This window comes from Daktulosphaira vitifoliae, unplaced genomic scaffold (assembly GCF_025091365.1).
Source record: "Daktulosphaira vitifoliae isolate Bord-2020 unplaced genomic scaffold, ASM2509136v1 Scaffold_1, whole genome shotgun sequence".
NCBI classification, from domain to species: domain Eukaryota; kingdom Metazoa; phylum Arthropoda; class Insecta; order Hemiptera; family Phylloxeridae; genus Daktulosphaira; species Daktulosphaira vitifoliae.
Window position 1 is genome coordinate 70,790,225 of NW_026099572.1, and position 22,072 is coordinate 70,812,296.

At 25.2% G+C, this 22,072-nt stretch overlaps 2 protein-coding genes across 5 annotated transcripts; one reads left to right on the forward strand and one right to left on the reverse strand.

The window, feature by feature from the left end:
- The first annotated feature begins 423 nt into the window (after positions 1-423).
- On the forward strand, positions 424-13,877 carry LOC126894300 (Bardet-Biedl syndrome 4 protein homolog). Of its 4 annotated transcripts, none has more exons than XM_050665218.1 (10): positions 424-673; positions 795-946; positions 5,424-5,536; positions 10,439-10,533; positions 10,594-10,756; positions 11,676-11,829; positions 11,996-12,118; positions 13,050-13,221; positions 13,295-13,488; positions 13,729-13,877. In XM_050665218.1, the coding sequence occupies exons 1-10, from the start codon at positions 628-630 to the stop codon at positions 13,807-13,809; spliced, it is 1,293 nt and encodes a 430-aa protein (XP_050521175.1). In that variant the 5' UTR covers positions 424-627; the 3' UTR covers positions 13,810-13,877. The 4 variants fall into 4 exon arrangements, with proteins under 4 accessions (XP_050521175.1, XP_050521174.1, XP_050521176.1 ...); XM_050665217.1 differs by having other exon boundaries at positions 428-673; positions 13,292-13,488; XM_050665219.1 differs by lacking the exon at positions 795-946 and having other exon boundaries at positions 429-673; positions 13,292-13,488.
- On the reverse strand, positions 13,824-20,169 carry LOC126894292 (protein bicaudal D). The gene is made up of 12 exons (XM_050665207.1): positions 19,936-20,169; positions 19,665-19,857; positions 19,027-19,167; positions 18,742-18,966; positions 18,529-18,666; positions 18,152-18,251; positions 17,161-17,507; positions 16,934-17,104; positions 16,689-16,875; positions 16,401-16,625; positions 16,077-16,340; positions 13,824-16,013 (listed from the first exon to the last, which is right to left on the reverse strand). The coding sequence occupies exons 2-12, from the start codon at positions 19,854-19,856 to the stop codon at positions 15,739-15,741; spliced, it is 2,265 nt and encodes a 754-aa protein (XP_050521164.1). The 5' UTR covers position 19,857; positions 19,936-20,169; the 3' UTR covers positions 13,824-15,738.
- Between the last annotated feature and the right edge of the window lie 1,903 nt (positions 20,170-22,072).

Here is a 22,072-nt window from a genome sequence, read left to right on the forward strand (position 1 = left end):
TATATTTTTGTTTCTGATGAAAGTTCCTTTTAGTCTAGTGTATTTATTCATAAGTAACAAAATTTTTTTATTAAAAAGTATTGCATCAATCTCTTTAAATTTTTATACGCTTTAAAAGTATATGAATATACAACTCCTTTTTATTTTTATAATATCTCCGTAAAAATTACAATATTATATTATTGAATATCAATTTCATACTAAATTTAATTACTGTAATTATTATGTATTCATATATTATAATTATAAATCGGGATAAAATTATGGGAATAAGTGTTGTTGTTTTTGAAATAATCTACCAATTTCTTAAAATTAAACATTATCTAGAGATTTGCATCGAAGCGTTTCTTATAATAGTGATTTTAATCACTGTCAGATATCATCTATAGTTGTCCCAACTATGCCACGTCGATACTGTACCGCAACACCATTGTGCTACCTTTTTTTATTTCCATCAGTCTTTTCTATATTATGTTGCTTAGCAACATATTTTTATTGTATGTAAATAAACAAACAATATGTTCTAAAACCTCTCTTAATTTAACAATAGCTATTTATTTATCGTAAAAAGTTAAAAAGTAACAACATTAAATCTGTATATAACATTCTTCTAATTGAAGAGCACTTATGTATGAAAATATAAATAATGGAGCTACTACCTATGAAAATACAGGTAATTATCATTTGTAAATAATGCATGTTATGACCGTTTATAATAAATACGTGAGTATAGTTTGAATTTATTACACATATGATTATATCATTTTTGTATTATCTATTGTACACAAATACAGATACGGTATTACAAGTTTACAGTATCCAAGAAAAAAATGACTGGATAATATACAGCAGATATGTTCAACGAGAATTAGAACTGTGTAAATTGTTAATAGAACAAGAGTTATACAATTTTAAAGATAACAGTGAATTTGCATTTTACATACTGGTAACTTATTTATACATTCATCAACTATCATTAAGTTTTCTACGTAGAAAACTAGCCAGTCAATGACGATCAAATAATTTCACCATGGAAAGAAATAAAAAACCTTTGTTATAAAAATCATATGGGATCTGTGCCCCCATATTCCATAGATTTTTATTTCTAATAATATTCATTACTTATTCATATCAATATGTTATTATTAGAAGTGTTCCTCTAATAATATTAGAATATTGATATTAGTAAATTCATGTACTTAATACCGAGTAAAAGCAGAGTAGTCAAATTTTTAACATTCTCTTATTTAAGTTAAAATCAAAATATTAACGTAGGATTATATAAGTGAGCAACAAAGATTAGACGAATCCAATTATCATTTCATTGAAATAATTACTACATTGTTATACTACGTACAAAGCATATTTTTTCAAAATTTCGAAATAGCCTTTTTTTACATAACATTTTTATTGATCAATAACAATTTTAAAACGGGTATTTATTGAGTTACAAAATTTTAATATTTAAATTAGGTACGTAGCTCGTTGAGTGCAACCTATACTGATGTACCTATACTGATGTACCTATACTTCACCCGTTTCTACACCCCCTTCTGCATTTATTAAAATGCTTATGACTCAATAAGTACTAATTCTAAAATTGTTGTCGACCATTAAAATTGTTTCTAAGAAAAATGCTAAAAAAATTTTTTTTATTTATTTTCTTATTAGTGATAAATAATAAAAAAATATGTTTAAAATTAAGTAGAAAAGGGCAATAATTATTTTAAAAAAATTTTAATTAAATGATTGAAATAAATGCTACTGGGTTTGTTATATCTTTGGGACTCATTCGTAGATATAAATCATTTTTGTAATTCCCGGAAAGTAAAATTACATTCTTATCTACTCATAATTGAAACTTAAATGATTGTAGATATTATAATAATAACAAAGTACTGAGCTAGTACTATAAACTATGATTAAAAATATGAAATAATAATTTTTTAAGGTAAGGCCAGGAAAAATACCGAGTAAAAGCCAAACAAGAATATGCTTACAAACTGAGTACCAAATAAAAGCGAAGTCCTAAAAGGGAAGGTCGTGTACTCGGCACATCTTTAGTTATTAATAACTTGATTGGTTGTTGAACTTGGCTTTCTCCATATTAATCCTATTTCAAACATTTAATTTGTTATAAAATAAAGCCCCTTTGAATTTACTAATAATATTTAATCTCTCAAATATGTAGGATTAATCATTTTTTTCATATTAATTATGCTCAATAACTTAAATTGATTAATCCCATATAAAATTTCCAAAATATAAAATATATGTCATGAAATTATACAAAAATGTCAATAAGAGTATGTAAATTGGGGTTTATCCCATTTGACTACCACTGTATCAGTTTCTGTTGAGAAAAATATGTTGTGGAATGCAATATTTAATTTAAAATCAATTTTTTTAATTATATTATTTATATACAATAAGAACCATAAGTACATTTAATATATATATATTTTTTTAAACAAAAGAGCTGAAATCACAATAATTTTTCTTTTTTAACTTGCATAAAATACATAAAAAAATATTAAATGTGACTGAAGTATATTATTGCAAAGCATTTTTAAATTAGTTCGCTAAGCTTAGTGGCGGCTCGTGGCTGGGACGATCGCACCCCTACTAAAACTAATTAAAAGAAGAAAATTAATTGTATATTCTTAATTCTAAATTTTTAATTAGTAAAACAGTTATAATACATTTGTCGTGTGCGAACATTAAAGTTGTTTCCTTCAGTATATGCGGGTACGCATGCACCACAAGCAGTGTTTGGACGACCGGCAGCGTCGTCCATACAGTAAAATATTCGTATATTACTATATCGGTAATTTATTTTTAGAATTAACTACGTGTACGTTTGTTGTTATCGTTTGCTATAATAGTATAATCGCTATTATTTTCATTTCTTTTTTCTACTGCGACCTTTAAAATAATAATATGTCTTATTGAATTTATTTTATTATATTTAATTTGAAAATTTTTTATACCCGTAACTAGCGGTATTATATTTAATGTCACACCCCCTCCACCAGCACCCACGAACTGCCATTGACTAAGCTACAAAATTATCATCTAGTCGATTGAATTTTTAGGTTAGCTAACACTAAATTTTCAAAAAACAACTGATGATAATAACATTGATTGTCTCCAATTACTAGCTCAAGTATCATGAAATATCACGGCACAATATTAGATCTTCATCATTTGTATATAACAATTCACAAAAATGGGTTTATGAGTTTTTTTAAATATTTCTTATTGATTTGTATATTACCTGTAATGTTTTGAAAATTTATGAGTCAATTTCATAGGTAAGGTTTAAGTTTGTACTTCAAAAATATCAATTTCCGTAAGACATCAATGAAATTTTTTATTTTTTATTTTCCTAAATAGATGTTAAAAGTGCGCATCAATAATAATTATTATAAAATATAATTGAAGAGTGAATGTGTCAAACGTTCTATGTGCCAAAAAAATATTTGTTCAGAAAACACAAAAAACATCACAAATTAAAAATTTTCTTATAATTTTGTATAAAAATATATGTTATGCTATATTTACACTATATTAATAGCCTCGTAAATTTCTATTATTTTATTTTGTCATTTCATATTAGTATAAATTAAACATTTGCTAATGACAGTTCCAAGTGCCAAGTATTATAATATTAAAGTTCCAAGTTTCAAATAATGTGATAATATTATCGTTCCAAGTACCAATATTTTATTATAGATAACAGAAAATCATTCTTTATTTTATTAAGACTTCATATATATTTTTATAAAATATGTAAAAAAATCAACACTTTTTTTGAGTATCACAAATTGAAAAATAAATGTACAAACTTAAATAAAAAATACTCTTAAACTAACATGACATTGTCAGTAAATCTCAAAACGTAAAATAAAATTTTTTCTTCATATAAAAATGTAACAAGAAAAGAAAACAGTAGCTTTCTTGAGTATCACAAATTGAAAAATAAATTAACAAACCTAATAATAATTTAAAAAAAAATCTAGATTAAACATAATTAGAACATAGCAACATCATAATAAATAGCAAAAAAAATTAATTCATGACGTTATATTTTTATAGAAGTTTCTGTGCTTATCAGGTAAAAAAGGAATCATGGTCAACAAATCTTTTTTCATCTCTGACGACAATGTGGGTTTCGGTATAGGTATAAATGTCTGATTTTTAAGTTGGTCTATAGTAGCATTTCTTTTAAAAACGTTAAAATCTTTCCAAAGTTCTTCATCTGAAAATGTTTTTTTATAATAGATTTTTTTGGGAGTTAAAAATGAAACTTTAATCATCGAACATTGGAAACTTGGTTAAAAAAATTGTTAGCAATGTCTTTAAATGAAAAAAAGTTGTTTTCATCCATCGGAATAACTCGAAATGGATTTATCAACTTCGCTGCTCTAACCATTTCTTGTAAATCAGAAGGAGTGAAATTTTGAAAAACTCCGCGTCTCTTTTTGATAATAGCGAAATCACGAGCACAAGCCAAGAGAGAGTGGCCACTTATCAAAAATTTTTGTATAATCTCATCAAATATCCCCATATTTATTAAATATAACATCAAAACTACTAACGTTTTATTTTTATTTTGGCCAGCACAGTTGTCTGACCATATAATTAGTTTTTTGCGATTTATCGTATTTTCGTTTTTGTTAATAACTTGAAAAAGAAAAGAAGCGATTTCTGAGCTTCCACGAGAAGCAATACTTTCATCCCACATATACATAAAGGCTGTATTGCTGTCACCGAGATGTATTCCAAAGTTATAACAACTAAGTTGACGCTTTCCTGAATTGTATTATTGCTTTTCCTGGTCGCATACGATTTTCCACTAATTCTTTTTTTAGTCTGATCATTTCTTCTTTTTTTACCACTTCGTAAAATATGTATACTTTCAGTATCCATAATAACACAATTAAACAAATGAAAAAGAAAACTTAACGAATACAACAACACCAGTATTAGTTATTTTGAAATATAACGGACTATATTATAATATTGTAATCGTCAAACTATTATATTCGCCCAAGGCACTTAGAACGTACAGGTAACAAAGGGCATGTCTCACAGAACAAATACAATCTATGAACGCAATTTTGTACAAGTAAAAAATTTAATTGACACTTGAAACACATACAAGATTGTGACCTTTGGCTCATAAAACATAAATCAGAAATAAAACAATTTTTCAATTTTTTGGCACATAGAACGTTTGACACATTCACTCTTCAATTATTTAAATTATAATCTTAACATTAAAATTTTATCTTTCTTAATTGTTAAAAATCTTAATTTTTAGTTTATAAAATTTAATTTTGATAAATAAATAATATATAATAAGTATAACAAAATTTATGTATTTGTTGATGTAACAAATACTATTTTATTTATTATAGGGGTTGATTTATCGAGAAGAGGGTAAAATTAAAAACTCATATTGGTGTTTTAATAAATATTTCCTTTTAAATCCAACATGTGTTGAAGGAGTGAAACAAATGGCACGTTCATGGTAAATATTTTGCTAACTATTTTTCAAAGTTCATTTTTTATACAATATTTTTTAATTCTAAAACTATTTATAAATAAAGTAGGTTCATTTAATCTGTCTTTACAAATGTTATATTTATAATTTATTGTATTTAAATCTATGCGATGATTTTAAGATATCATATTTAGGGTAATTTCGTGATGTCTATAAAACATTACACTACTATTTCTTTTGGCAGTTATAATTCACTGATTAATAATTATAATATTTATTATTAATATTAAAATTCGGTTAAAACTGCTTAAAAACTTAAAGTCTGTATATAGATAAATATAATTGATTAATATTGATTAATTATTATTTGATACGTGTATTGATTTAATTATCACTAATCACTGGCAGATTATCAAAAAGTTCAAGGGGATCTACACCTTCCACTGATAACGATATTATTACATTATATATCTACATTATTTATTATGTAGGTCAAGTTTCTGTTACGCATTCCAAGTAAATTTTATTCTTTGGTACACCCCAACAAAAAATGTTGAAAAATCACCACAGGAACTACTGGAAGATTAGATTTTATTCATTCGGATTCGTCTACATCTGTGCATTTTATGTTATTCAAATAGACGCTAAGTGATGCACTATGGATATATTTGTAATCTTATAAAGATAACCCAAAGAATTTCGCCAGCCAATATCTATTTATAATTAATATTGTTGACAAAGATTTTTATACATGTTCACAAAAATGTTTATTATAAGATAATTTCCAAGTTAACTTTTCTAATAGCAATGATTTAATTGCAAATGGATATTATTAACTGGTAACATCTACAAAAAGTTGAACATAAAAGTACATAACGTTGTTGAAAATATGACATCGTACTCTAGTAAAAAACGTTAAGTTAGATTATGAATGATGTAATAAATTTCACTAGTACAATTGATTTAATTGATAAAAGTTAACTGTAATAGTTTTTTTAACAATTGCTAGGAAGTGATATTAATCATTTTGCACATAAATATAGCTTGCATCTTGTTTGTTTTAACCGTTCACAGAATAGTGCATAACAAAATCCGCCATCAATCAGAATAATACTCTAATCTAGAAAAAAACCCAGAATAGTGGGGTCTCGGTACAGTGGGAACATGTCATAGTATAGATTTAATCTGACAGTCATTAAAATCACTATCATAAAAAACACTTGGATGCAATTCTGTACATACTGTTTAATTTTAAAAAATTACAAAAGCAACATGATCTCCTATTTCCTTAATTATATCCTGATTACAAGTTTTATGATTTATAAGTGTAATATATGTATAAATATTTATTATAACAATTAAATGTAGTATGAAATTGATATTTAATAATTATAATTTTTACGGAGAAATTATAAAGTAGTTATTAATCTTATGGCAAACATATACAAAAGTTAAAGGTCTTGATGCAATACTTAAAAAAAAATTGTTTGTTATTTATAAATAAATTTACTAGTCTACAAGGAATTTTTATCAAAGACCAAATTATACTTTTCTTAACCCATTTTTGCACCGCTTTCAAATCTGCAATTAGAGTTTCGCATATGGTCTAAATAATAACAAAATCCTTTTAATTAATATAACAATTATTTATGTTTGATTATTTGGTTACGTATGAATAATCAATAAATATATTTTCATTAAAAATAAGTTGTAAAGTTCTACTTTCTGTACGCATTTTTAAGTTTTGAACCACCCCTATATGAAGGGAAATGGTTCGATTAAAAAAAAAGTATGTCGAATGAAAGAGGTATATAAGTAGTATTTATCATAAAAAAATTGTATTGAAAAATACATTTTTTAAAAAGTTATAGCATTATAAAGTTAAAAATATAAAAAAGAATTTTTAAAAAAAATTTCTTTTAGCTTTGTTGCGAAGCATTTTACTATAATGTATTTTTTTTTTAATTTTTTTGTTGTGTCTGTTACCACTGCTTTTCAGCTCTCACCGAACCGATTTTTTTTAACGATACGTTGAAAACATTACCCTTAAAAATTGAAAAATTTCCCTCGTTCCCCGTAGATGGGGAAAATCTCCAAAAAAATTACAAATTTATAAATCTGACCCTTAATAACCGGCCACAAGGGGGATTCAAAATGACAACATTTTCACAAAAAATTTACTTTTTTAACTTAACTTTTGAAAGTGTTCCGGAAATACTGACTATTATATATATATATATTCAATTAAAGCTAATGTAATATATTTTATCATAAAAAAAAAAATTTGGACTTTATTTTTTCTTTTCGGTGAAAATGACTACCGTATGCTAATTTTTGTGTGAAAATTCTCGATTTTATACTTTACATTTTTAACTTTATATTTATATAACTTTTTGAAAAATGTATGAATCAATACGATTTTTCATGAAAAGTACTATTTATATACTTCTTTCATTCATCATACTTTTTTTTTGAAATCGGACCATCGGAATAATGATAAATGAGATAATTATCCAAAAAAATTACAAATTTAAAAATCGTTAATTTTCGACATTTTTACAATTTTTTTTACTAAAAACTGCCGTAACTTTTTCAAAAATGAACATATCAATATAATTTTTTTTTATATAGATGCTTGATGTCTTTACCTATCATTTGGTATATTTTTTTTGTAAATCTGACACTTAACCTGCCCACAGGGGGGGATTTAAAATGACAACTTTTTCACAAAAAATTAACTTTTTCAACTTAACTTTTGAAAATGTTCCGGAAGGTCTGACACTTTTATATATATCTTAAATTAAAGCTAATGTAATATACTTTAATTTGAAAAAAAAAAATTTGACCTCTGGACTTGTCTTCGTGGTGAAAGTTGACATCAAAGTTAATAAAAAATTACGATTTTTGTAAAATAATTTTTTTTTATATTTTTAACTTAATAATGCTCTAACTTTTTCAAAAATGAACATATCAATATAATTTTTTTTTATATAGATGCTTGATGTCTTTACTTATCATTTGGTATATTTTTTTTGTAAATCTGACACTTAACCTGCCCACAGGGGGGGATTTAAAATGACAACTTTTTCACAAAAAATTAACTTTTTCAACTTAACTTTTGAAAATGTTCCGGAAGGTCTGACACTTTTATATATATCTTAAATTAAAGCTAATGTAATATACTTTAATTTGAAAAAAAAAAATTTGACCTCTGGACTTGTCTTCACGGCGAAAATGGCTACCGAATGCTTTTTTCGTGTGAAAATTCTCGATTTTATTATTTATATTATATTTAACTTTATAATGCTATAACTTATTGAAAAGTTTATGGATCCACACAATTTTTTTATGACAAATAATATTTTTTAATAAACCCTGTTTCATTTACCATACTTTATCTTTATCGAGATATTAATAAGGAACCAGCAGATCAAGTAGCTTTTGGAATAAAACACCAATTTTTTTAAAATTAAACACTATCTAAAGATTTGCATCGAAGCGTTTATTTTTGATAGTGATTTTAATCACTGTCAGATATCATTTACTTGATCCAACTATGCCACGTCACCACTGTGCCGCGACCCCCCTGTGCTGGGTTTTTATTTATAACGTTGAAGTCAAACCGTATTTATACAGATATCTGGAAAAGATAAAATATAGCGAATTAAAGCATTTTTGTGTAAATGATAAATGATTATTTGTTATTGCACTACCGATTAAACTATGAAATCAAAAAAGTATTTTATTATATAACTAAAGATATATAGTAAAATTATAAAAAAAATGTTTGCCGAGCTATATCAACTTATTATTAAGCACCAACACATAATATATTATACAGAAATTTTACAGTTACAGTTGTTGTGTCACAACCACTTAATTAAATATTTATTTTTGCGAATATTTTTTTTTACTTAAAACTTCCATAACTATTTTAAAAATGATCAAATCTTTATCATTTCTTTTTATAGATGCATAATGTCTTTACCTATCATTTAATATATTTTTTTTATAAATTTGACTCTTTACCTGCCCACAGGGAGGGATTTAAAATGACAACTATTACTCGAAAAATTAACTTTTGAAAGTGTTCCGGAAATATTGACACTTTTATATGTATCTTAAATTAAAGCTAATGTAATATACTTTATTATGGAAAAAAAATTTATTTATTTCGGACTGTATTTTGTTTTCATGGTGAAAACGGACATCAAAGTTAATAAAAAACCAGCACAGTTTCTTTAATTTAAGATATATATAAAAATGTCAGTATTTCCAAAACACTTTTAAAAGATAATTTTTTGTAAACAAGTTGTCATTTTTAACTCCCCTCCTGTGGGCAAGTAAAGGGTCACATTTATAAAAAATGATAAGTAAATACCTCATGTATCCATTTAAAAAAAAATTGTATTGATTTGATCATTTTTAAAATAGTTATGGCAGTTTTAAGTAAAAAAAAAATTGAAAAAATGTCAAAATTTAACGACTTTTAAATTTGTAATTTTTTTGGAGATTTCCCATCTACATTTACACAGAACGATAAAATTTTTTCAATTTTCTAGGATAATGTCTTCGACTAGATATGATTAGTGATCTTTTGACGTATCGCTGAAAGAAATCGGTTCGGTGAGAACTGAGAAAAAGTGGTAACACACACAAAAAAATTTTTTTTTAAAAACGCATTGTAGTAAAATTAATACCTTCTCAGCTTCGCATCGAAGCAAATAAATTGAAATTTTAAAATATGTTTAAACATTTTAAAAACATTTTTTTACTATGTATAATATAAATATAACATTTTCTGAGAGGGGATGAGACTCCTCAGATTTTATGTGTACGCTACTAGCCTGTAAAATTAGTTTGAAAAATATAATTATAATACTCAAATTACTATGAATTATAGTTATTAAAATAGTTTACTAATTATAGTTTACTTTTGGGGAAAAATATTGAAGCAAGAAATATGTTTTTGGAAGCGGACAAAATATGTAAAGAGCCTGATACCAAAATTTATTATAATCTTGGTCAGTGCAAAATTATATAATAACAACTTTTTTATAATTTATTACGAAATCGTATTTCAGGTATATGCTATATGAATTTGGGGGAATGGGATAAAGCAAAAGAATATTTTCAACGTACTATACAACTAAGCAGAAATCAAGAAGGTTATAAAAAATTAGCAACTATATATGCAATGGAAAATAATTTGAAAAATGCAATTGGTATTTTAATATCTGCAACCAAGTAAGACTAAATTATTGAAAAACAAATTTAAAATTACAAAATATCGACTATAATTGTCAGTACTCACAAGTTATGGTGGCATGTGATATGGTCCTGGGAAAGGACCATATTCCAACCCGTCTAAAATCAATCCACCAATGTGCTTCTATGAACGTAAGCCCAACAACCAAAGGGGTATTTAAGAATGTGCTGCTGTAGAAATAATAAATTAAAAATATTTCCATGCCCAAATAAATTTTAATTCATTCGATTGTAGGTTAAAAAATACCCTTTTTTGTTAAAAATAAAAAAAAATCAATTACACTCCTATTAATAAAGATGTAAAGAAATATTTTTTTTTAGAAAACTTGAAGTAAACTTTTTTTTACATCTCTACCTAGCGTTAACTATAAAGTTACCACAATTAGCTCCCTTAAAAATGCTACAACCCACAACTCGTCAAATCTTCATCGCAATTGGTTGGTAATTGTAATTGTAATCACAATTGTATTAACACGACAAGAATATTTTTTTAAGTATTTAAAGATATATATAAGAAGTGATTTTTTAATAATGATACTTCCATTTTTTCATTAAATAATACAAAACTGGTTATCGACCAATCAAAATTTTATTTAGACTATTCTTAATTTAATAGTAAAAAATAAAATTTAACTTTTAAAAGGTGCCCTTAGAAATAATTTTTCTTTACAATATATTTAATATTTATTATGGTTTATACAAATAAATCAAATTTTAATTTGTACATTTTTATAAAAAAAACATTATTTAACATAAAAAAAGTAGGGAACATCATTCTTAAAGGGTCGCACTGTGTAATGATTTTAAGCAATATAAACACGTCTTAAACTTGTTTAATGGTTTGCTTAAGCAGATCATGAAAATACAAATAATTATTTATATTTTCATCGTTTATAAGGTTATTCCCGTTTAATACAAATTTATCTGTTGACCTGGGATTATTGTACATGAAACAACGAGAGTATTATCAAGCATTTAATGTTCTTGGTAACTCATTATGTCAAGACCCAGAAAATCCAAAAGCACTTCTAACTATTGCCGCCGAAATGCAGGTAGTTATCAAAGGCAGATATAACATATTTTTAGATGTTGAGAAAAAAAAATTTATTTTTTCAATTCTTATGAAAGATTGATCAAATTTACTTAGGCTCCTTCATTATCCGTATACTTTATACACGAATTATAAAAAAAAAAAAATGTATATAATATTTTTTTTAGAGGCAATGTGGTTACGATGAGGCATTATTTAAGTATACAAAAGCCATAACAGATTTATCTGAGAGTTCTGAAATGTGGAATAATATTGGCATGTGCTTTTTTGGAAAACACAAGTACGTAGCGGTAAGAACTCTTTAACTTATTATACTAGCTTAGAATTATGTATTATTTACATATTTAAAATTTATATATTTAAAATTTGTATTATTTATACATTAATATCAAGAGGAATAAAATATATTCTAATTCCATTGTTTTTTCCCTTGAATTTCATTTATTATACAAAGTAGAACTGAGCAAGAAATCTGGATTATTCTGTTATCCAGATTAACACGATTGAAAAAATATAGGAAATCCAAATCATCCATTGAATTTACATTAATGGATATAATAATCCGTTAATTTACATAATTTTGTAATGCAAAATAAATATAAATTATTAACACATTTGAAATTAATAATTAACTGCAAAAGCTCTTATTATTAATTAAAACATTTGTTTTTATTTATCCATTTTTCAAAAAGTTATAATAGTTTTTAGTTAAAAAGTTTTAAAAATGTCAAAAATTACTGATTTTTAAAATTGAAATTTTTTTGGAGATTTTCTCCATTTACGGAGAACGAAGGAAAAATTTTCAATTATTGAGAGTAGTGTCTTCGACTAGATACGATTGTGACCTTTTAACGTATCGTTGAAAGAAATCGGTTGGATGAGAGTTGAGAAAAAGTGGTAAGAAACACAAAAAAAAAATTATAATAATTAAAACGTCATTGTAAAATTAATACCTTCTAAGTTTCATATTGAAGCTAAAAATATATTTATTTTTAATTAATCTAATATTAAAATAATAATAAAAAATGTTGATTGTTAATAATCGTGTTTGAGGCATTTTCAATAATCACCGTTCCACTGTTCTGTAGCAAAGTAGTATAGTGGGTCAGCGGTCTCTGCCTTGATACCTGCTATAAGCCATTGCATTTACTCACTATTAAAATTGAATACTACATATATTAACCTAAATTGGCACATATATTGTTGTATATTTATATTTAGGCAATCAGTTGTTTAAAACGGGCTGTGTATTTACATTCATTTAATTGGATTGCGTTATATAATTTGGGACTCGTTCATATTTATACTAGACAATATGTTTCAGCTTTCATCTTTCTAACAAATTCTGCTAAAATAAATGCTAATAATGCTAATACATTTATGTTAATAGGATGTAAGTAATTTATTAGACCCATCTTGAATGTTTTCTATCTGTTATTATTATATTTATTAATTATTCTCAGTAGCTTTGAATTATATGAATGACATGAAAAATGCTGAGAAAGCTTATCGGCGATCTTTAGAATTAGATTCAAACAATGTGGAAACTTTAATCAATTTAATCATTGTTATACTAAAACAAGGCAAAATAGAAGAATCCATAGAGTATTTTCAATTATTTCAGAAAAAATGTCTAACTAATGCAACTTTTGATAAAGATGTAAGTGTATTTTTAAAACATGAACTTGATTTTAATTTTTTAAATATTTAGTATAAAATGATTTTAAAAATATAAAAGATAATTGCAGATTGGATACAAAAAGCTTTAAAAATTTATATTGTACTAACTAAATTGTATTAATCTATTACATATTATTTATTAATATTTGTTGTTTGGTTATGAATCATTAAATTATATAGCCATATTATATGTCTTATATATTTAATTATTATTTTTTAGATAGTAGATTTAGGGAAACAAATATCAGACATACTAGACTCTTACAATATCAGTCCAAACAACACAAAAGTAATCGAGTGAAGGATAACGCCAAGTGACATGATTGATAATTATAATTTGATAATCAATAGTTCATTATAATAGCTGTCAAGTTTAAGCATACATATAAAATTTAAAATTATAAATTTTATGCACTTCAAAACTACAATGTACTTAAACTCAAACAATGGAATTTAGACATTAATAAAATAAAAACAAAATTACAACTTAATTAATCGTTTTATATACTACTTTAAGTATTAATTAAAATTCTATTACCGAATACAAAATTTAAATAATCAATTATAAATAAGATTAGTAAAAATAATTAAGTACTCATTTCTTACAAATAACTACATTGTTTCACAAATATAGTCTCGGTAGCATATACCTAAATTAATTTACAAAAAATATATAACACAATAAGAATGTTTTAACTAGAGTTGAGCACCTTTTAGGTCAATCCGTAATATTTAATTATATAATGTTACGATTACGGATGGACAGTATTTTTTCAATTCGGATTTTTTGCTCAGCCCTAATTACAATTATACATATTACACTGATAATCAATAATTTTCAAAATTGTTAAAAATAATTTCTTGGAAAATTTTATTAAAGCAATACAGGATAAAAATGATTTTATAAGAAAATTAATAAATTATTTTAAAATGTTGAAAATCAATAAATCATATTATTATTTATTTCAGTAAATATTAATAATACAGTATAGTTACATAATTTTTATATGTTAGATTATATTATCTTCAGAATATTTAATTTTAACTTAATATTTGACAACTCTGTATAGTAACAAAATATTATTTTGAAAGTACACAACAAATTATAAATAAAATATGAATTAAGAAAATATGTTTTGAGAATAAAAAGCAAAATATAATGACTGTAGTTTACTCGAAAAATATATTATGATGTTAAATATTCTAATTATGTTTTGTTGCATTAGCAACTGCTATTTTAATTCTTTATAAATAAAAGGTCTTAATATTTGTTATGTTTATAGTACTGTGCACCAACACTGACATTAAATTTTAATTTTTGAGATTTTAAATTTTCTTATAAAATCAAGTTTTGTTAGATATTAGATGCTGAGAAAAAATAATTTAATTTTTGACTTATCTAGAAGTGGTTTAATAACATATTATAAAATAATTAAATTAAACAAGTGTAAAAACAATTTTTTTAAGCCATATTTCGTTAAAATTAAAGTAACAATATAAAAACTGGTTAAAAAACAAATCTAAATTTTTTATGATTAATAAAAAAGATTTAAAATCGAAAAATAAATAATTTTATAACATTACTTATCAGCTGGTTATTAACAAAATAACATATAACAAGTTTAAATAATTGCACATAGAAGGTTATCTCTCAGTAATGAGTATTGCCGCCGGTATATAGAAAATAATAAATATAAAATATCTACCATTATTGGACAGTTAATAGTTATGGCACCAAGTTAATTTATATTGAGCTTTCAAGGAATAAAATCAAATCAATAATAACATCAAAAATTAATAATTTTAAAAAATGATAAAAAAGTAGTATAATAAAAAATATCTGTAATCACAATGTTTGGTCATTTGAAATATGTTACGAAAATGCAAAAGAAAAATTTTACTAATAAATTGCTATTAATACTGATAAAATATCATAATAAAAAAACGATGATATAAACAATATTTTAATATCAAGAAAAATATTAAACGATAAATGAATATTACAATAATCCATAGGACGGCAGTATAATACACAATTAAGAACCGGGATTTTCGTAATAGGACGGAAACCGAAAAACATGGCTCTAAGGACTCAATGGGTAATGTCAAGAAATATCAATTTACTCATTTAATTATTTTATTTAGGACGGTTGTTGTGATAGCTAAATAACACTTCAAGGAAGAAGTGGTATGATACATTTTTATATATAAAAAAAAAAATGAATATTATTTACCAGTCTCGTCGCTGCGACTGGTTATATCTTTTAGAAGATTTTGACGGAGTAGAGTTATTAGGAGTACCCATTGATCTACGTACATTTTTTAATTCTCTATCCATTTCAATTTCTTCTAATCGTTGAGTTACCATTAATTTTTGTTGAACTGCTAATCTTAATAATTGATTGAGAGTTTTCTTTTCTTCTTCTGCAGCAGCCAATTGACGTTGCAAATCATCCATGTGAGTTGCTTGTTCTTCACAACGAGCTGCAAACATAGCTCGTAAACCTGTAGTTATAAAATTTTTTTTTTAAATAATGAAAACATTAATAATAGAAAAAAAATTCTCACTAGAAAATGTAGCAGCGTCTTCTTTAAGTACACGTAGCTCATTACGTAATTTAGTCATTGTATCAGTTACTACCATTTTTTCATTATCATACTTAGATTTCAAATTGTTCAAAGCAACTTCAGCAGTGTTCTTATTAGTTTTTAATACCATTCTTAGAGATGATATTTGTTCTCTCTTAGTAGCTAGGAGTGACTGAAGTTTCATTACTTGTTCACGCAGATCAAACAGCTCATCATTGCTATCCATTACAATATTTCTACGATCTAAAATTTAATTATTTTAATAAATAATGCAAAAGTTAAGTATTAATTTGAAGAACTTACTTTCATTATTTTCATGATTACCAGATTTAGCATTTTCTATCGTATTATTAAAAGATTCTTTAAGTAATTTTATTTGATCTAAAACAGTTCTCAAGCTTTTTGCTACAAATGTAGCTTCAGTTAAACTTTCTAATTCTTTAATAAAAACATCAGACTTTAAACGTGCCCTGAGAATATCTAAACGAGGATCATTTTCTTCTACTTCTTTAGTTGATTTAACAGTAACTGTAAAAATAATAATATTTTATTTATTAATTTATTATAATTTCCATATAGTGAAAAACATACTGGAAGTTAATGGGACTGACTTCCCATTAAAAATAGATACTTGATGGACAAGCTGAGATAATTCATCTGTTATAACTACAAGGTCATTTTGAGCATTATCAAGAGATGCACTAGCATCAGTGGCTAATTCTCCTAAAAGACGAACATTTGATTCCAGCTCCATGGTTTTTTGCTCTCTATCAATCAACTTGAAAGAGAAATAATATTTAATAAAATTATTATACTAAAAATTAAATTTAATGTACCTTATTTTTTAAGATAATCAATTCATCTTTAAGCGATAATGTCTCATCTGAAGATTTTAGTTGACTTTCAAGGTCTTCTAATTCCAAATGAAGTTGATCAACTTCTTTTGATGCTGAACTAAACCATTGTTGATAGTCTTCAATACTTGAATTCGGTTTACCATTATCAGACTAAATATTTTAAAATAACATTATGTTTTGTCAAATGAAATATTAATTATACATACTTTGTTTTTAACTAATTTATTGTTTGTTTGAGTGCCAAGGTGCTCTAAAGTTCTTATATGAGATCCTAATTTATAGATACGTATTGCTAAATTTTCTAAATCATTTTTACACTTGTCAGAAGCTAATTGAGACTCTTTAAGATTTTGAGTCAGTAAACTTTTTTCACTTTCAACTTGTTCTAATTGTTTCTCTAATTTCTTTAATTCATTAAGATGAATTTCACTAAATAAATCATGTTTACCACTCTCTGGAAGATTCATAGTTGAGCTAATGTCGTTTTCTAATTTTTTCAAAGTTGGTAAATCTTCTTCATCATCACTGCTAATGTTTTGATCATTACTCATTCCTTTAAAAAGTATTATAATTATTTTAAACGGACATTTTATTATATAAGATATCTTATAATTAGCAATAGTTATAAGATAAGAATTATGAGCAATACACTCACATGATTTATGGATCTTTTTAACTTTATATTAAAAGTTATTTATTATTTACATTATTCTTAACAAATAATAAAAAAATATATTTAAAAAAATGTTGAAAATAAAAACATTTCTTTGTTTACTTCTTTCATAGCCCAAAGGTGTTATTAATTTATAGGGTGGTTTATATATATTAACTATCACCCAATTATTTTTAATATAATTCAATTTCAATAATAACAGGGAGTTTTAACACTCAATATCTCCTTCACATAATCTAAATATTTGATAGATTTAATTAATTTTTAAAAATTTAGGTCAAATCATAGAACTTTCTGAAATTTCTATGATTGTATTGCTTTACAAGGTATTCTAGACTTGTGGCAAGTCATGATTTTTTAGTATTGTTATTTATCAAAGTAAGAAACAAAATTATTATTTTTTTGTTTAACATGCTAAAATACCTGTTATCCATTTGGTTTTATTGATAGAAAGAACTAACACAACTTATACTACTATTATATAATACTAAATAATTTATTTATTAAAAATAATATTTATTTACCTCGTATACTAAATGCTAAATTACTGAGATTATAAACTGATTCATTGTTAATTCGCTGATCTAATTCTTTTTTTAATGCATATTTAGCTTCACGTTCACCCTAAATATAAAATACAAATACCATTTATAAATACAGTTAAAAATATACAGGTATTTTTGATTAGTTATACTTTAATGTACTATTTATATTTGACATCCTTTTTTAAAAGCTATTATTTATTATAAAGATGATAGTAAAACCTACATAGCCCAACATAATAGAATAAAATTCTGATATATACCAAGATACAGTAAGTTCTCAACTGAACTATGTAGATGATTTAAATATTAAAAAATTGCATGATCTTTATTCAAAATAAATTAAGTAATCTACTTACTTGTAATGATTGCAGCGCTTCCTCCATTTGTTTTTCTGCAATTTTTTTTAATTTTGCTAACTCATCTACTTGTAAATATAAAAGTTCCACATTTTCTTGAAGTCTGCGAATTTCATGTTTAGCTCCCTCAAATTCAACCTATTGTTTAATAATGAATGTGAAATCAATATTCATATGTAAAACTATTTAATGATAATAAAGTATTTCACTAACTTGTGAGGATTTTAAATGAGCAATCTGTTTTTGTAAAGTAATATTTTCTTCTTCTAACTCTGAATAGTCAGAAAGTAAATGAGTTTCTCGTGACTTTATTTCACGTAACTCGGAACGTAACTGTTTGCATTCATGATTAGATTCATTGCTTTGTCTGATTAAATCATTATTGTCTTGTATAGCTCTATCTCTTTCAACTCGTACTCTATCTAACTCTTGTCTCAACTAATATTTAAAAATATAAAAATCAAATTTAAAAATAAAACCACCAATCATTATTATTACCAGTTTCGTATCATTTTCTAGTTCAATTATTGTAGTATTTAACGATGACTCTAAAGCTGCTGTTTCATATAAAAGTGATTCTTCTTGTTCAATTCCAGATTTTGTTGTTACTTTATGGGAAGTTTGAAACTTATTTAAGGCCTAAAAACCAAAATTAATTTGATTAATCATATATAAAATATAAATTATAATATTTTATAACAAATTAACCAATATATCTATATATTGTATAGATATATACACATATCATCTTTATATACAGTAAAATTTTGGATATAAACTTCAAATAGATAATTTTTTTATAATTATTAATTATTTATGTCATGATTAATTTTAAAATTGTAATAATGATAGAGATTAGTTTTTGTGTCTCTAATATTATATGACTATTTCCAAAACTGGTATTATTATTTAATTATAAAATAAATTAATAAACCTTCTTTTAAATAACAACTATTAATCTTTCTATTAAGGAAGAATGACTATATAATGAATTAAATTTTCGAAAAAATAATATTTATCACCGTTAATCAATAATTAAAATAAATTTTTTACATTAAAACATAATATAACTTGGATTTTAATTCAAAGGCCTATAATTAAGTAATGAACAATTAATAATTTAAATAAATAATTACTTCTTGTGTTATATCTAACTCTTGTTTGACACTTTCATATAGATTCTCCAGTTCTTCATATTGTTTTGTTAATGTTTGTTTTTCTTCAAGGAGACTCAATCCATAAGTGGCTGACTGAATTTTTTCAGTTTGTGCCTGATCCAACTCTCTAGTCAAACGGTTAATCTCTTGATGTAATTCAGAAATTTCCATTCTAGAAAAAAATAAATGAATTATAAAGCGTAATTTTATAACATTAAAAACTTAAATTTTTTAAGAGACATGAGCCTACATTGAATCTTCAATAGAGCCTTATTTTAATAAAATGTTATGTAAGCATAATACTTAAAAGAAATTAATAATAGAAGTGATTCATATAACATTATTGATTGAGTGGAATGGTTTCAGTAGTTTTGGGGGAAAATATAATGATTGTTAATTTAAATTAATGAGGACATAATTTCTCACTTATGGTAAAATAATTATTTCTCGGTAACAAAAAAAAAATTACATTTTTTAATAAACTAGTTTATTATCTCTTATCATAAAAATACTGTCTATGTAGCCTATACTATAGTATAAATACGATTAACGTGGTATTGAACGTCATTAACGTGGCCTCATTATCAATTGATACAAATATCAGTATTACCACTACAAATCAGTTTATTTTCAAAAATGTTATTGTTTAATTATAGGCCTAATAAAGATTGAGAATTAAGAAAATTGTATTTTTTTGAAGATATATTCTATCAAAATTTAGAATGGGAAAATGTATAAGAAAATTGAAAAAAATTTTGTTTGATACATTTGTCAAATAACTTTATAATGGAAAAATCCTTCATCGATTACATACTTTGCACTAGTAATGCATATAACTTGTATTTAGGATATAAATAAGGAAATAGAAGATCATGTAGCTTTTGTAATAATCTATTAAAATTTAAAAATTAAACACTATCTACAGATTTGCATCAAGACGTTGTTTTTTGATAATGATTTTGAATCACTGTTACATATCATCTATACTTCACCCAATTTATACATACTGTGCCGGGACACTGCTGGTTTTTTTTTTAATAACGATTAGTTGAAATAGTAGCAATGGGTTTACTTTAATTATTTCATTATTAATTTTAACAATATAAGTTATTGAAGATACAGTTATAACTTTATTTGACCTTTTAAGATTTATTTCATGAAAGTTATTATCCACCATTGAGTTTACTAGAACAAGAGCAATTTTAGACACTTTATGACAATTAATTTTATCATTACCAGAGATTCTGGCTGGGTTGACAAAAGAGAACATGAGGTAGGTGAAATGAGGAGATCAGTGACAATAGGCGAGGTGTGAATGGGGAGGTAGAAAGTTTTAAGTATTTAGGATCAGTAGTGCAAAAGAGCGGTGGTATTGACGAGAATGTAAGACAAAGGTATAAGTGCGGGTGGTTGAAGTAGAGAGAAGCGTCTGGTGTCTTTTGCGATAAAAGAATTCCAATGAGGCTAAAAGGTAAATTCTACAACAATGTAGTGAGACCAGCTATGATGTATGGTTCAGAGTGTTGGGCGGTTGATAAGAAAGTAGAGCAGAGAATGAGTGTAGCAGAGATGAAAATGCTTAGATGAATGAGTGGAGTGACTAGAAAAGATAGAATAAGGAACGAGCATATAAGAGGAAGTATAGGTGTTGCGTCAATCGTGGATAAGATGACAGAAAATATACTTAGATTGTTTAGTCATGTTATGAGGAGAGAAGAATCGGAAACTGTAAGAAAAGTTATAGAAATGAATGTTGAAGAAAGAAGAGGTCGAGGAAGACCAAAAAAGAGATCGAGGGATGTTATTGAATGCGATATGAGGACAGCTGATATGAGCGTAGAAGATGTGGGAGATCGTGTCAAATGGAAGTTTAGGTTGAGGGTGGCCGACCCCAAGTAGTTGGGATTAAGGCAAAAAAAAAGAAAAAGATTAGCAGAAATTCCGTTGGCAATTGACATAATAAANTACCAGAAATTCCGGTGGCAATTGACATAATATGATTGTAGTTTCGGAATGTACAATTTAGCGTTTAGTTGGGTTTAAACAATATAGCGTCAAATCAATTACCTACTCTATCGGTTGTATATTAATATACACTACACTTTAATGATACTATAAATAAATTAACTCACACATACACATTTATAACATTGTGTCTAATGTAAGTATAACATGATAAAAAGTAACCGTAAAATGAAAAAACCCAGCACAGGGGGGTCGCGGCACAGTGGTGCCGTGGTATAGTTGGATCAAGTATAATGATATCTGACAGTGATTAAAATCACTATCAAAAATAAACGCTTCGATGCAAATCTTTAGATAGTGTTCAATTTTAAAAAATTGGTGGATTATTCCAAAAGCATACTTGATCTGCTGGTTCCTTATTA